The following is a 14,838-nucleotide window of genomic DNA, read 5'->3' as shown; positions in this document are numbered from 1 at the left end:
TTTCGAAAAAAATTAGAGTATTGGCCCTGATACCATATTACGAAGTAATTGGAAAATATTTGCTTGTTATTAACAGTGATCAAGAGATCAATTATACAAGAGACTAAATGATGTTTCCTTGAGATACAATCGTAAAGAATAGAAACATTCTAATATTTGCATAAGATTACAATAGATAACATTCTAATATTTACATAAGATTACAATAGATAACCATTAGATACTAAACAGAGATAATAGAAACTATCTATTATCATAATAGCCCTTCCATTCCTCATTCCACCTTGGAAGTTGGTCATCCTCCTTGTTCAAGCCCAGGGGCACACTAAGCCCCTTAGCATGAGCATCTATCTCAGAGTGGCGTACTCGAGAGGATCTCAAGCCCAAGGACACACTAAACCCCTTGGGCCATGAGCATAGCATTTATCTTGGGGTCGTCCACAGGCAAGGGCACACAAAGCCTATTGGCCCAAGAGCAAAACATTCATCTTGGGGTGGCATGCTTGATGGTATCTCAAGCACAAGAGCACAAAAAGCCCCTTGGCCCACAAGCATAACATTCATCTTTGGGTGTCGTACTTGGCTCTCATGAGCTTGAAAAGCTAGCCATACTTCCTATTTGTAATCTGTTTCTCTAAAGAACAAATATAGTATTTAACCAATCCCTTATCATATATAATAAATAGAAACATTTAGATTACTTACAAAGATCATTCATTACTACCAATATTACTATAGCATGGGCATGTAAAATATGCCTGTAATCCTATTATATTTATATATCTATCTTTGATCTAATTGCTGTTATAACTATTTATTTTTTGCTCTCACTCAATTCCAATTCTTAATTATTTTCTTGCTTATCATGATTCTTCAAGAAAGCCTTCTACAAATGAGGCCTCCTTCCTTTTAGAGACTCCATTGTAAGAACCCTGACTGGCTTCTAGTTTAAATGTTGATGCACAACTTATGTTTTTTCGAGATTTTATTAAATTTAATAATTTTTGAATTTTCCCTTTGTAAAAGTATCAACAACTTCAAAGAATTTATAATGCCAATATGGACAATCAGATTGTAACTAGAAATTAAACCACATTCTATTTTATTCTCTTAAACATTAATCAAATTTACAAATACTAATAAGCACCTGGATTGCAATTGGTTGGCAAGCTGTCCATCCAATACCTTGCTCTGAGAGGAATCACAACTCCTAACAACGCAGACCTCACAAAAGTGATTTAGAATTCAGCTCCAAACACAAGTCGCAGATCCTCACCAATTTGCTACGGCCTTTGTCCGGTTGCCAACCACACCCCAAATCTCACTGCAACTCCTTGAATGATTTAGTGGCCTCCACAGTTTGAATAATAAATCGCAGACAAATAATTGTTTCCCAACCACCTGCAATAGCCCTCGAATCACCAACGCAATGAACTGGATGAGTGGCATGAGCCACAATTGTCTCAATACAGCCTAGCAATTCAAACACATGCCCTGTACTTAGCCACAAATTACAAAATGTGAAGCAGCTTGTGTATATTGCAAACACAGGCTAACAGATGGCAAATATACACTCTCAATTGAATGACACTTTGGTTTCTTGTAACTGTAATGTTCCAAACAACCCTGAGCTATAGATGCCTGATTGGCCATAAGGATATGTTGCCTAGGAGGACGTTTTTTCCCCTAGGAATGCTATGGAAGTGGAGGCCATACGGCTACCATACACCAAATCAGAAGAGACAAGGGAGAGGTCGTACAAATTGAAGACCATACTGTAAATTCAAAATGCCATACTATGTGCCCAAATGTCGTACGGAGTGTAGCTGGAAGGTGGTCGTACAATAGGAAAAATGTCTGAACGGGATTATAGTCCGTACATACAAGTATTAAAAGGATCATACGACATTAAGGGGAGGCCGTACAGCGGCTTAAAGCAGGTCATACTGTGTCTCGAAAATAGACCGTACTGTGACTATAACATGGTTGTACAGAAGTGCAATTGATGTGACTTGGTACGAAATGATGGGAGAGGGCCGTACGAATGTGAGATACACAAATGGCGACTGAAACACAATATTGCTTATAAACAAAACACCGAATGTTGATGGAATGCAAAATGGAAGTGCACAGAGCAACAAATAGATCGAACCAATAATTATTTGCAATATGATGGTGCTCCGACTTGCCAGATCCGAACGAAGTATTACAAGCAACAACGGAATAGGGTGAGGGTTGAATCCACCGAAACTGCACGAGCCAAATAGGGAAGATCTTTCACTTCCGAAATGGCGACAACAGAGAATCCCCAACGAGAATTCGCAATACAAAGAAATATAATCCAAAACATACCTAAGACTTCCTACAAGCCGTGCTTAAATACCCGTCGAGAAAGCATTCCGAGGGTGTACAAACATAGCCGACGACGACACAACTTTGAACACACAAAAGCATAAAAATGGGACCAAGATAAATTAAATCAATCTGCTTGTTACAAAGATTAATTAAATACATTTATTTTATGATGGGGACATTACAGTCCTCCTATTCCAAAATTTTCTTGTCCTCAAACAAATGCAGTGTCGGATGCTGGAGAATGTGCTCGCCTTCCCACGTTGCATCGTCCAACAGTAGGTGTCGCCAGTGTACCAAATACTCCTTCACAGTGCAATTCCGTAGGATCTTTTCACATACTTCGAGGATCTCGGCAGGTTCCAAGATGAGCTTTCCTTCTTCGTTGAGTGGCGGAAGGTCGGTAGCAACTGTGAAATTTTGCCTTATGGCTTTCTTTAGACAGGAAACATGGAAGACATTATGAATGCAGCTTCCCTCCAAGACTTCCAGTTCATACGCTACCTCACCAATGCGACGAACCACGCGATAGGGGCTATAAAATCGTGGCTTCAATTTCTCCTTTCCTGATCCCTTTAATGAAGACTGTCGGTATGGCTGGAGCCAGAGATAGACCAGATCCCCCACTTCAAAACTCCTCTCTATCTTGCGCCTGTCGGCATACATCTTCTATTGATTTTATGCCTGTTGTAGGTTTTCTTTCAATCTCCTCAGTATGTCTTGTCCCTCCTGAAGCCAGTCCTTCGCCCTTGGAGCGCGACTGTCACCCAGAACTGTGTCAATGAAAGAAAGGGGTTCATACCCGTACAGGGCTTTGAATGGTGCCATCCCGATAGACATGTGATAAGTGGTATTATAGCAATATTCCCCCAGATGGATCCATTTTACCCACGCTCGTCGTTGTGCCGAGATGTAGTTCCAAAGGTAGCCTTCAAGCCATTTGTTCACAATCTCGGTTTGACCATCCGTCTGCAAGTGGCAACTCCTGCTTGGTTATAATTATGTTCCTGCCATCCGAAACAATTCTATCCAGAAGATACTGACGAATCGTCCATCTCGATCACTGACGATGTTTCGGGGTAACCCGTGCAGATGGAAGACTTCTGTGAAAAACAGATCGGCAACTTGTGCAACCTGAAGGTCCGAGGGGATGGTGAGAAATGTGCATACTTTGTCAATCTGTCAACCACCACGAAGATACAATCCTTTCTGTTCACCTTCGGAAGACCTGTTATGAAGTCCATTGATATACTTTCCCATTTATGTTCGGGAATTGGCAAAGGTTATAGCAGCCCGGCAGGAAGAGTATGTTCGAACTTGTTTTGTTCGCACACTGTACATTCTCTCATATGTTGCAACACATCCCCTTTTAGCCCTTTCCATGAAAACCTTTTCCGAAGACTTCTGTACGTTTTGAGGAAACCAGGGTGTCCAGCCAAAGGTGAGTCGTGCACTTTCTTCAAGATCTACTTCAATTTGGAATACGACACCAAGTATATCCGGTCTTTATAGTAGATGATATCATCAATTACTCTACACCGATCATTGTGGGTGTGGCCATCCATTATTTCACAAGTAAATGTGTTCTTGGAATATTCCACTAGCAAATGTGCCTTCCAGTCAGCTGAAATCCGGTCTAGTAAGCAGATGGTGGGTTTTCTGGATAAGGCATCTGCAACAACATTGTTCTTCCCTTTCACATAATGTCAAAATCAAAAGCTTGAACTTTACTTACCCATTTTTGTTGTCGTTCGTTCAAGTCCTACTGCTCCAAAAAATATCTCAAACTGTTGTGATCCATACGGAGACAAAATTGGCACCTACCAAATACTGCCAGAACTTGGTTAGTGCGTGCACAACGGCCAACATTTCTTTGTCGTATATGGAATACAGGCGTTCTACTGGTGTAAGCTTTCTGCTCTCATAAGCGATGGGGTGTCTATCTTGCATCAGTACTGCTCTGATGCCTTCCCCGGACGTGCCGCACTCCAGAATGAACAATTGAGTGAAGTCAGGTAGTGCAAGCAAGAGACAACTGCTCATGGCCTCTTTCAGCTTATCAAAGGTGAGTTGTGCCTTTTCGTTCCCTTGGAATGACCCCTTCTTCGTCAAATCCGTTAAAGGTGCGCTGAGCTGAGAGAATCCTTTAACAAACCTCCTATAGTAATTGCGTAGTCTGAAGAATCCTCGCAAATCCGTGAGTGATTTTGGGGGAGGCCGGTTGAGGATAGCTTGGATCTTCTCCTAATGCACTTGAACCCCGTATTAACTGACAACATGCCCCAAGTACAGTATCTCTATCATACCAAACTCATATTTGGACTGTTTGGCGAACAAGGATTGTTCCTCCATGATACTTAGAACTTCATTCAGATGCTTCAGGTGCTCCTCCCAAGTCCTGCTATAAATAAGATCATCAAAGAATACCAATAGATACACAATTGTTTGTTGAAGATACGGTTCATGCATGATTGAAATGTAGCAGGTGCATTGGTCAATCCGAACGGCATGACTAGGAACTCATAATGTCCGTAGTGGCAGCAGAAAGTTGTTTTCTCCGCATCTTCCCTCATTCGAATCTAATGGTATCCGGAACGAAGATCTATTTTTGAAAAATAGACCGCACCATGTAGTTCATCCAGCAGCTCATCTATCCTTGGAATGGGATACCTATTCTTTATTGTTTTTTTTGTTCAACGCACCGTAGTCCACACACATGCGCATCATCCCGTCCTTTTTGACCAACACTACAGATGATGCGAATGGGCTAGAACTGGGACAGATCCATGCTTTCTCTAGCAATTCCTAAATTGTCCTTTCGGTCTCATCTTTGAATTTCTTGGGGTGGCGGTACGGTGTGGTTATGACTGGCTTTGCTCCTGATTCCAACTCGATTGTGTGTTCAAACCCCCGATGAGGTGGTATGCCTAGAATATCCATGAAAACTTTATTATGTCTACTTAAAATATCCTGAAGTTCATCATCTTGTGGAGGTGTTTGATGCCCCTTTATAGGTTCCGTCGAGATAAAACAATGCGTAGCCCACGTAATGTCATCATGCTGCAAGATTGCCTCCATCCAATGTACGGAAACTTCCTTCGGACCTTCATTTGTCATTCCTCGGAGGACAACCTTCTTTCCGTCAACCACGAAAGTGAAGTCCATCAGCTTGAAACTCTAAGTGTATTCATCAAGGGTCTCCATCCAATGTATGCCCAATATAACATCCATGTACGCCAAGTCCACTATGAAGAAGTCCTCAGTCACCGTGTGATTTGCCATTGTGATGCTCAGTTGAGGAACAAGGTGCGTGTAGGGCAAGAAAGTCCCTCCGGCAACCTTGACCTTAAAGCCTGCGTGTGCCTCCGTAAGGAGACTTCTCTGTCTTACCAAGGATGAGTTGATGAAATTTAGAGTAGCGTCGATGTCCAACATCACCGTAACCCTTTGTCCCTGAAGGGTACCCCTTACAAGAAAAATTGTGCACCTCGGGCTACCAGCCAATGCAATGGCTCCTCCGCTTTGTACCAAAGCAGCAATTCTCTCCGTACGGTTCAGATTGATGTTGGTGTCATGGTGGGGTTGGTTATCTTCAACCAGCATTTCTTCCTGTTCATCCTCATCATCGGACACGACCTCAATGTAATGGATCTTCCCTTTTCTGAGGCATCGGTGGCCCGGCTCTCAAGGTCCTTTGCAGTTGAAACACAATTTCTTCCTTCGGAGTTCCTATCTGGTAGCTTCATCCAATGATGGCTTCTTGGGCGGAGGTTTGTCCCTCGGAAACGTCGGTGTTTTAGGATGTGAGTAACTTCGAGTGGATGAGGATGATGCTGACGACAAGGCCATACTTCGTGCTCTACGGATTGCTTCTGACAGGGTAGTCGGATTGAATCCCTTCACCCAACCTTTCAGAGGTTCAGTCAGTTCATCCATGAAGAGCACTACCCGCCTTCTTTCGAAAATGTCTATCACCAAAACAAAGAGTTTCTGAAATGCAATGAGCTGATCTACCAATCCAATTTGCCTCAGTTGCGCCAAATCTTTGAAATTGGGCTCCGGATCTTTACCATCAAATCGTTCTATCAATCTCTCCGTGAATTCCACATAAGTCTTTATCTGATCATGCCCTAGTGTGATGGTGTCGTGGTGCCACCATTCGTGGACAACTCCCTCCAAGTGTAATGCGGCAAATTTGTTTGCTTCTTCTTCTGGCATGGGATTCAGCTGGAAGTATGTATCAGCTTTCATAACCCACGCTTGCACTGATATGGAACCCGATCCATCAAATGGTGACAGATTTACCTTACTCAACTTTCTCTTGAGATCATCGTTAAAATATCCTCTGTTTCCGCCTACCAAATATCTCATTCTCAAATCTACGTAATCTTTATAGGATATATCTTCTTCAAGGTTTGCATTCTTCCAGTCTTCTCTCATCTCTTTGAAAGTTGGCTATCTCCCTCCATGTTGTGCCTTCGTCCGTGGTGGAAAAGTCGGCATGGAAGGTCAGGGGCGTGCTGGCTGAGGGATTGATTTCCCCAACACCGAGTCCGCGTTGTGACCATTTTGTTCTCCAAATATTTTGTTCTCCGCCAACTTCTTGAGAGTTTCTTCCATAAGTCGTTGCGTGCCAGTGATCTATGCCTGATTCCTAGCAAGCTCCCTCAAAAGAGCTACAAGTTCGGCAGCGGTCGATTCCCGTTCGTCAGCCATTTGATCAATGAAATGTGTCCTTCTCTTTCGGCTATAAACTCTCATTCACTGTCCACAAGCTGGTTGGATCGAAGGCTCTGATACCACTGTAATGTTCCAAACAACCCCAAGCTGCAGATGCTTGATTGGTCGTACGGATATGTTGCCTAGGACATTTTTTCCCCTAGGAATGTTGTGGAAGTGGAGGTCGTACGGCTACCATACACCAAATCAGGAGACGAGGGAGAGGCCGTACAAATTGAAGATCGTACTATAAATCCAAAATGTCATACTATGTGCCCAGATGTTGTACGGAGTGTAGCTGGAAGGTGGCCGTACAATAGGCAAAATGTCTGAACGAGATTATAGTTCATACGTACAAGTATTAAAAGGACCGTACGGCATTTAGGGAAGGTCGTACAGATGTTTAAAGCAGGGCATACGATATCTTGAAAATAGACTGTACGGTGACTATAACAGGGTTGTACAGAAGTGCAATTGATGTGACTTGGTACGAAATGATGGAAGAGGGCCGTATGGATGTGAGATAAACAAATGGCGACTGAAACACAATATTGCTTATACACAAAACACCGAATGTTGATGGAATGCAAAATGGAAGTGCATAGAACAACAAATAGATCGAACCAATAATTATTTACAATATGATGGTGCTCCGACTTGCCAGATCCGAGCGAAGTATTACAAGCAACAACGGAATAGGGTGAGGGTTGAATCCCACCGAAACTGCACGAGCCAAATAGGGAGGATCTTTCACTTCCGAAATGGCAACAACAAAGAATCCCCAACAGGAATTCGTAGTACAAAGAAATATAATCCAAAACATACCTAAGACTTCCTACAAGTTGTGTTTAAATACCCAGCAGGAAACCATTCCGAGGGTGTACAAAGATAGCCAACAACGACACAACTTTGAACACACAAAAAAATAAAAATGGGACCGAGATAAATTAAATCAATCGGCCCGTTACAAAGATTAATTAAATACATTTATTTTATGACGAGGACATTACAGTAACTCTCAAGTGTTACTCTCACAATTACACTACCAGACTTTGACTCCTTGCAATGTCAAACCTCAAATCGATCCCTATTGATCTCCAACAATAACATTAATTTTCCTTCACTTGCTCAAACAATAATCTTAGTACTAAATCCCTCTTAGACACAGTAAGACAGTAGGAGGAATTCGAACACTTGCATACTTCAGCACCAATTGCGATATCAATCTCAATTCAATACACAATTCTCAAAAATCCTCAGCCAATCAATCATCAAAAGATATGATGATCAAGATTATTCTCCTTAGCCACAGAATTCACAGTAGGAGATGTTGGCCAATTGTATCGTTTAGCATAATTCCCAAGAATTTCTCAAATGAGACACTTATATGTCAGCAAGGGCTCACAAGTCAAAAATCAGGAAAAGCCACAAAGGCACAAAAAAGCAATTATATTATCAAGCATTCATTTCCCAATGAAATGAACTCTCATTTATAAGCTTTTGTTGGCAGAAGTTTCCATAAAACTCCACTTCAAAAATCGTAAAAATTTCCCAAAAGAACTCAACACTAGAAACTTTACAACTTGCTTTTTAGAAATATCTCTTAAAGTCATTATTATAATAATGTAACTCAATGAATAATAAATAAATAAGAGCTCATGCAATTATTAACCTGATTAACTGTAGGTGACGACCAACTGCCAAGCCATCCACTACGCTGCCGAAAATAGCAACTGCCCAAAATAGACTTACTAAAAATAGTAAGTAATCAGCTGAGACCCCCAAAACACCATGTCAGCTCACGAGGGTCATTATGATGAGCTAACTCTATCAACTACACAGACTGGCCAAAAACGGGGACATTACCTCCATAGTGGAAAGGGTCATACCTTTTTGTCTTAACACCTATTTCCAATTGCTGCCATTTTAAAGACTCACAATTCTAAACCGCTGGCTTGAAACTTAATTATATCTAATTTAATATCATTTGTTGTAGGAAATAACTGCTCTTTGATAAGTTCTTTAATTTATAACCTGCTTCCTCTATTAATCGCTAGCATCTTTTATTTACTTTAATTAGCCTAAGCTAAAAAATTTAAGGGCTGTGACCATGATTAATAATGCTGTGAATTCCCCCATGGCCAGGACATGACATGCACTTAAATAGCACCTTAATTAAGGCCCCTTGGTTTAGCAAAGCCAAAAGTCAAAGACAAGTCTTGCCTGCCTTAGTGAATTGGTCCAAAGTTGCCATGCCTAGGCATAACTTTGAGGTCTTCCTCCCTGAGTTGAACACCCCTAGCACCTCAGTATAAGCTTATCTTCGGAGATTTAAAGGTTTCTGACTCTGCACCAATATTCTTGATGATGGATCACAAAGTGTGATCCAAAATGTCGATACTAATAATTGTATACAGCTTTTAACCAGAAGTATTATCATTGATCTGTGTGGACTGTGGAAACACCATCTCTTTAATTTACCATCCATGAGGTCATCATGCTCTTCATGGATCTGGTCACCATTATACCCTTTATAAAAGCCATCATTTAATACAAGTTTACATTATTAAATAGTTTCCAAAAGATGTGGATTACTGACATATTTCATTGTTTCTGTTCTTTTCCTCAGACCCTTGCATCAGATACAGAGTGTGATCTATAAGAGAACCATTGTGCCTGAATCAAGTTTAATAAAGGATTAGATGTTGGGGGGAAAAGGATCTCTGCAAATGTAGTGGCACTATATGTTTTGTGTGTGTTTTGTCTGTAACTGCTGATTAAATGTAGTGGCACTGTGTGTGCGTGCGAACGTGTTTGTGTGTGTGGGTGCGCACGCATGTGTCTAATTGATGATTAATCAAATGCAAAATGTTTAATTCTATATCAATTCAATCCGACTGAAACTACAACAATTAACATTAGATGTTACTTATTCCTTTATGATATCATTTTTACACTTTTGATGTCATAAGGAGTATCAGCGTTGCTCTCTAGAAAACCCAAGAAAAGAAAAGGTTTTATCTATACTTCAAAATAACATTGGTAGTAACAGAATTACAAGACACGAATAATCATTTTACGTGGATATTTATAAGTAACGAAATTGCCAAACATTTTAGAGGAGAAAACTAGCATTTTTTTCCCCTTCTCTAGCATTGATGGTATAATCACCTATGCATTAATGATCTTTGCGCCTCACTCTCATTTTCCGCAATTGCATCCAATACCTGTTTAGCAGTACCTTTTACATCTCCGGGTGCCTGCTTAGGAATCAGAAAACAGTTCATATTGATTCAAAAGTAAAAACTTATTGCAAGCTTAACCTCTTTGGAAATCTTGCAAAGAGAAGGAAATTGAAACCTTAAGTTTGCACATCATCTACATAGGCTCACAGCACTCAAAATAATTGAGAAAACGATATTGACTGCCAGGATTTAATAAGAAGCAATATATGGCCAATATTTAATGCATTCACCATTAAGAAAATCACCTTTACTGGTTTAATATCTTTTTCTCTCAGGCTAAAATAGAAGTCTGAACCATTGTCCTTGATCCAATTACTGTCTGAATGAAGAACAAAGGGCATTCCAATAAAGCTATGCTCACCAATCTCAATCTCAACAGACTATCATTGCCGACAACAATTTGAATGGGTTAGCATAGGTTATTAGAAATATTCAACTATTTACAGGTCAATGTCCTCAAAAGTTGTTGCTATGAAAATCCATTTCATGTTCTATTAAAATTGTGATAGCATAAGTATTTCTTGGCCAATCATAACATAAAGTTGTGGCATACCCTTAAAGATGGATCCAAAGCAAACCCTTTCCTAAATGTTGTCTCACAACTTTGTTGCAGAATATTTGATCCTTCAGGTAAAATATCCAATGGAGGTGCCTGCAAATGTTAATGTTCTGAGAATTAGATTTATCATTAAACATAATTGTAACCAGGATGCTTCTCAATGAAGAATGTCTTACAAAATTCAACACTTCCACTGGTCGGAAACTGCAGAACATACATGGTCATTTTTACTTTATGTTCCCGCAAAATCAGAGATAAAATACAAGCTAAATATAAGTAAACGTACTGTCCATTCCCTGTCTGAATTTTTTGATAGTCCCCAGTGTAGAACAAGTGGTCCTTCCATATCTGTGGCCATCCTTACACAGACCTTGCCTTGTGGATTTGTTATGAGAACCTTCATGGAAAATAGAGCATTTCCTAAATCTCCAGTTTCTGATAATGTTCAAGGTTCTGAAATTTTCATCAAAATAACATTTTGTTTAATCAGAAAAGAGTCTTACCAGGAGTTCTTTGTTCCCCAGCTTATATATTTTCTTTTGAAGAACAGACTCAGCATCCATTTCTTCCATAACCTTTGAACACAGCTCAAGTGCACTGAGCTTTCTTTTCACAGGAGACACTTTGACAGTTTCTGTTTTCTCTGGAAATTTATTGAGTATTTGAAACATGTCACGCTTTTTCCGTTGAATGCGTTGACACTCTGTAGGCTTCCGACCTTTATCAACAACTTTCTTGTGTGTATCTTTTAAGATCTTATTACTTGAAGAACCATCGCCCAAATTTGCACCCCTCTGAAGCTGTGCCCTAATCTCTTCAACAGAAACACCCTTAGCAACTTCATCTTGTAAATCTATCCGAGCTGCCTCATATTCTTCCTACAAGACATACAAAAGTCATTTAACTTTAAAGAGAAAAGTAACAAATATAAAATCCTACTGATTTTTCACAAAGAGCCAGAAAGCAGGTTTCTACAAGCAACTGTCAGCTCTAATTCTAATTAGAATTTCACAGCTACATAGACTTTTTTAATAGATATGCTCCATGCAAATTTTTTTACAGTGATCCAAGCATATAAAAACATTCTATGATATGCAATTATAGGCTCCAGCCTCATTCAGAGGGAGAAATTCCAAGTTTATGTTTATTCCATAACAGATCAGCCATAGTCGACACAATGATTTTGTCTCTGGAGTCTCAGAGCTGCATAAAACAATAGGTGACTACCACCAGGAAAAAGGGATTCCCAACTCTGTCTACTCTATAATGATGAGGAAGCCCGCCACTAGAAAGGGGTTTCCCTGCAGAAACAAACTTTCGTAGTTTTCAAAGAGTTCACAGTTGGCTTTACTGTGGTCACTCATCAGATCCAAACAAGATAAATTTGTTGTTTAAAGAACATCAGTTCTTATAAAAAGCATTTAAACAAGTCGTCATGATGAAAAAAAAAGATCCTTGTAAAATAAATGGTTGATCCAACTTAACATTAAAATGATCATTAACATAAAGCTAGTGGAGTTTCTTTTCAAATAGGCAGAAGCAACAATTATGTACATGCGGAGCATGGTTCTTCAAAAGTTGTTCCATTTTATACAAGCTCTTCCCAAATTATAACATGCTTTTAGAGGTCACATATTAAACTTATTCAAGTTAAGATTACAATCTCAAATGAAGAGCTGCAGCAAAATGACTCAAGTGTAGAGTACTCCATGTTTTCAATCTATATATATTGAGTTTCCACAGCTGTTAAGGTTTCTTGTCGTAAGGTAATAGTATGATATCCTATGGTTCTGTCTCCATAGCTTCTAATCTGGAAACAGAAATAAGTTGCTCAATATTCCTTAATTCTCACTTACAAGCAAAGAGAAGTAAGCAATTTTATAGCATCAGTAATAGAAGTGGCCTAAAGAACTGTAGTGCAACATTATTTTAGACTGACAAGTTATCACCCCCATACAGTTATTGATGAACAAAAGGAAGAGACAATTAGGTGGGTCCCAAGTAGAGGCAATCAATAGGACCAACACATAATGACAGCAACATGATACATTAAGTTTTAGAGAGACTACACCTTAAAATGCATCGGGGAACAGAGGTAAACCTTTATCCAATAAGCACACCAGCATCAGATAAACCCAAAAACAAAAAATAGTTAAGTTCACAATTGAGATTTTAAGACGACAAATCTTACCGCTACATGTTAAGTAACATGGATCTTTTCTGCAAATGTAATAATATTGCCATAGTTATAGATATGTTCCAAATGCAGATTTGGATCTCACATAAGTATGAGAGGAGGAGACATATCTCTTGAAGAGGCATGTCTTTAAGGTTTAAACATCATTAGTTAGTATATTAAAAATATAAATAATCATATGTATATATATACATTAAAATATATATCTATATATATATATATATATATATATATATATATAAAGGAATATTTATTTAATTATCATCAATAATGAAATTCATGATCATATAGATCTGACTGTAACTACAAACTTAACACTCCCTCTTAGTTAGGAAGGATTGATGTAGAACATATTATGTTCTTCAGTATACGAAAAGATATCATCTCAGAATGATATTCCTAGAATGGCATATTTAAGGATATCAACATAAATCTTAGTTGCCGATTAGTGAAACAAATCCAATTCGGGTATGCGTATCAGATCCGTGGATTCGGGAATTTTTTTTCCAATAATGATCCGTGGAGAATTCATGTGTGTATATATATATATATATTTATTTATTTATACTAAAAACTAAGAGAAATCATTTCATAGTATGAATCTATGATTCTAGTATGCATCTATGAATCTAGTATACTTGATAATTGATCTATTTTCGTGATTATAAATAAAATCAGAATATTCACATTCATGATTTTATGTTTTTGTGCCTTGTATTGCCATAGATTTGTGCTGGATCCTCAGGATTCGTGCTTGGATCCTTGAGGATCCAGGCAGGATCCTTGATTCTGCTTGTGGATCCGTCAGGATCCTTGGGCCACAGATCCTGAAGGATCCACAAACCCTGCCCGAATCCTCACGGATCCACGTGCGGATCCGGACCCGAATTGGACCCGAATCCAGATCCGAGGTCCGATACACAAATCCGGTAACTAAGACATAAATCCATCAACACACACACATATTATATATATGGAATTTGCTACGATTCACAATGAGGCTAAATTTCTCAACACTTCTTTTAGCAAAGAGGGAAATTAAGAAAATTTTATAACTTTAATATAAGTTTAAATACCACCTTAAGTGAGGTCTATGATAAATTTAAGTTATGGTGTTTGGAAAGATCCGGCCCAAAGAACCATAACTTTCATGGTGTCTAGCAAAATCCAGCCCAAAGAAACCATGATATGTTGGTTATCAAGGTGTCTAGCAAAATCCGGCTTGAAGAATAAAGATAACACTTGCTCTAACACATTTTGGTGTTAGGAGATAGGTCTACTATTGATAAGATCGTCACCTTACAATAGTTACCTTCTGTTCTTTATCATAACTTGCGGCACACCGGGACAACAACTTAATGTAGTCTGTTATGATAACAGGTCCAATTATTGATAAGATCCTCACCTTTCACTAGCTCCCCTCTAAATATATACATCAATGAAAAATCATCACCTTTCATGACATAATCACAATAGTATCATGCAGTAACTCACATGATATACACCATGAACCAAGTCAAAGGGTGGACCTACCATAGCTACTGCTAGAGGGTGGAACAAAGGGTTTTCACCTCATACTTCTCTCTCATAGAGGAGTGTGCATTATGAAGAATTTCTCTTAGAACTTCTCCTCATAGAGAAGATATCATCCACAAAGGATTGCACCTCAAAATTTCTCTCTGAACATCGATCCTAGGAAGTCAGGTCCTCTAGTTACTTCCTCAAAAAACTTTTCACCCAAGGATGCCTATCGAACTCACTCTAAA

At 39.2% G+C, this 14,838-nt stretch overlaps 1 protein-coding gene across 2 annotated transcripts in view; it reads right to left on the bottom strand.

Annotated features, from left to right (window-relative positions):
- LOC149561318 (alpha-glucan water dikinase, chloroplastic-like) overlaps nucleotides 1-14,838 on the bottom strand; it is a 131,758-nt gene that overhangs the window by 68,752 nt on the left and 48,168 nt on the right. For both annotated transcript variants that reach the window (XR_016363796.1, XM_089825083.1), the window contains exons 8-12: nucleotides 11,379-11,753; nucleotides 11,162-11,272; nucleotides 10,870-10,968; nucleotides 10,562-10,696; nucleotides 10,243-10,331 (exon numbers count right to left, since the gene is read on the bottom strand). Coding sequence is in view for 1 of the 2 variants with exons in the window: in XM_089825083.1 (XP_089681209.1) it covers nucleotides 10,243-10,331; nucleotides 10,562-10,696; nucleotides 10,870-10,968; nucleotides 11,162-11,272; nucleotides 11,379-11,753 (809 nt within the window). In the remaining variant the exon portion in view is untranslated. The remainder of the gene's footprint in view (nucleotides 1-10,242; nucleotides 10,332-10,561; nucleotides 10,697-10,869; nucleotides 10,969-11,161; nucleotides 11,273-11,378; nucleotides 11,754-14,838) is intronic.

Source organism: Cupressus sempervirens, chromosome 4, assembly GCF_028749045.1.
Source record: "Cupressus sempervirens isolate cs-2001-9-10 chromosome 4, ASM2874904v1, whole genome shotgun sequence".
NCBI lineage: Eukaryota > Viridiplantae > Streptophyta > Pinopsida > Cupressales > Cupressaceae > Cupressus > Cupressus sempervirens.
Note: the sequence above shows the minus strand (reverse complement) of the source record. Positions and strands in the feature narration are given on the sequence as shown.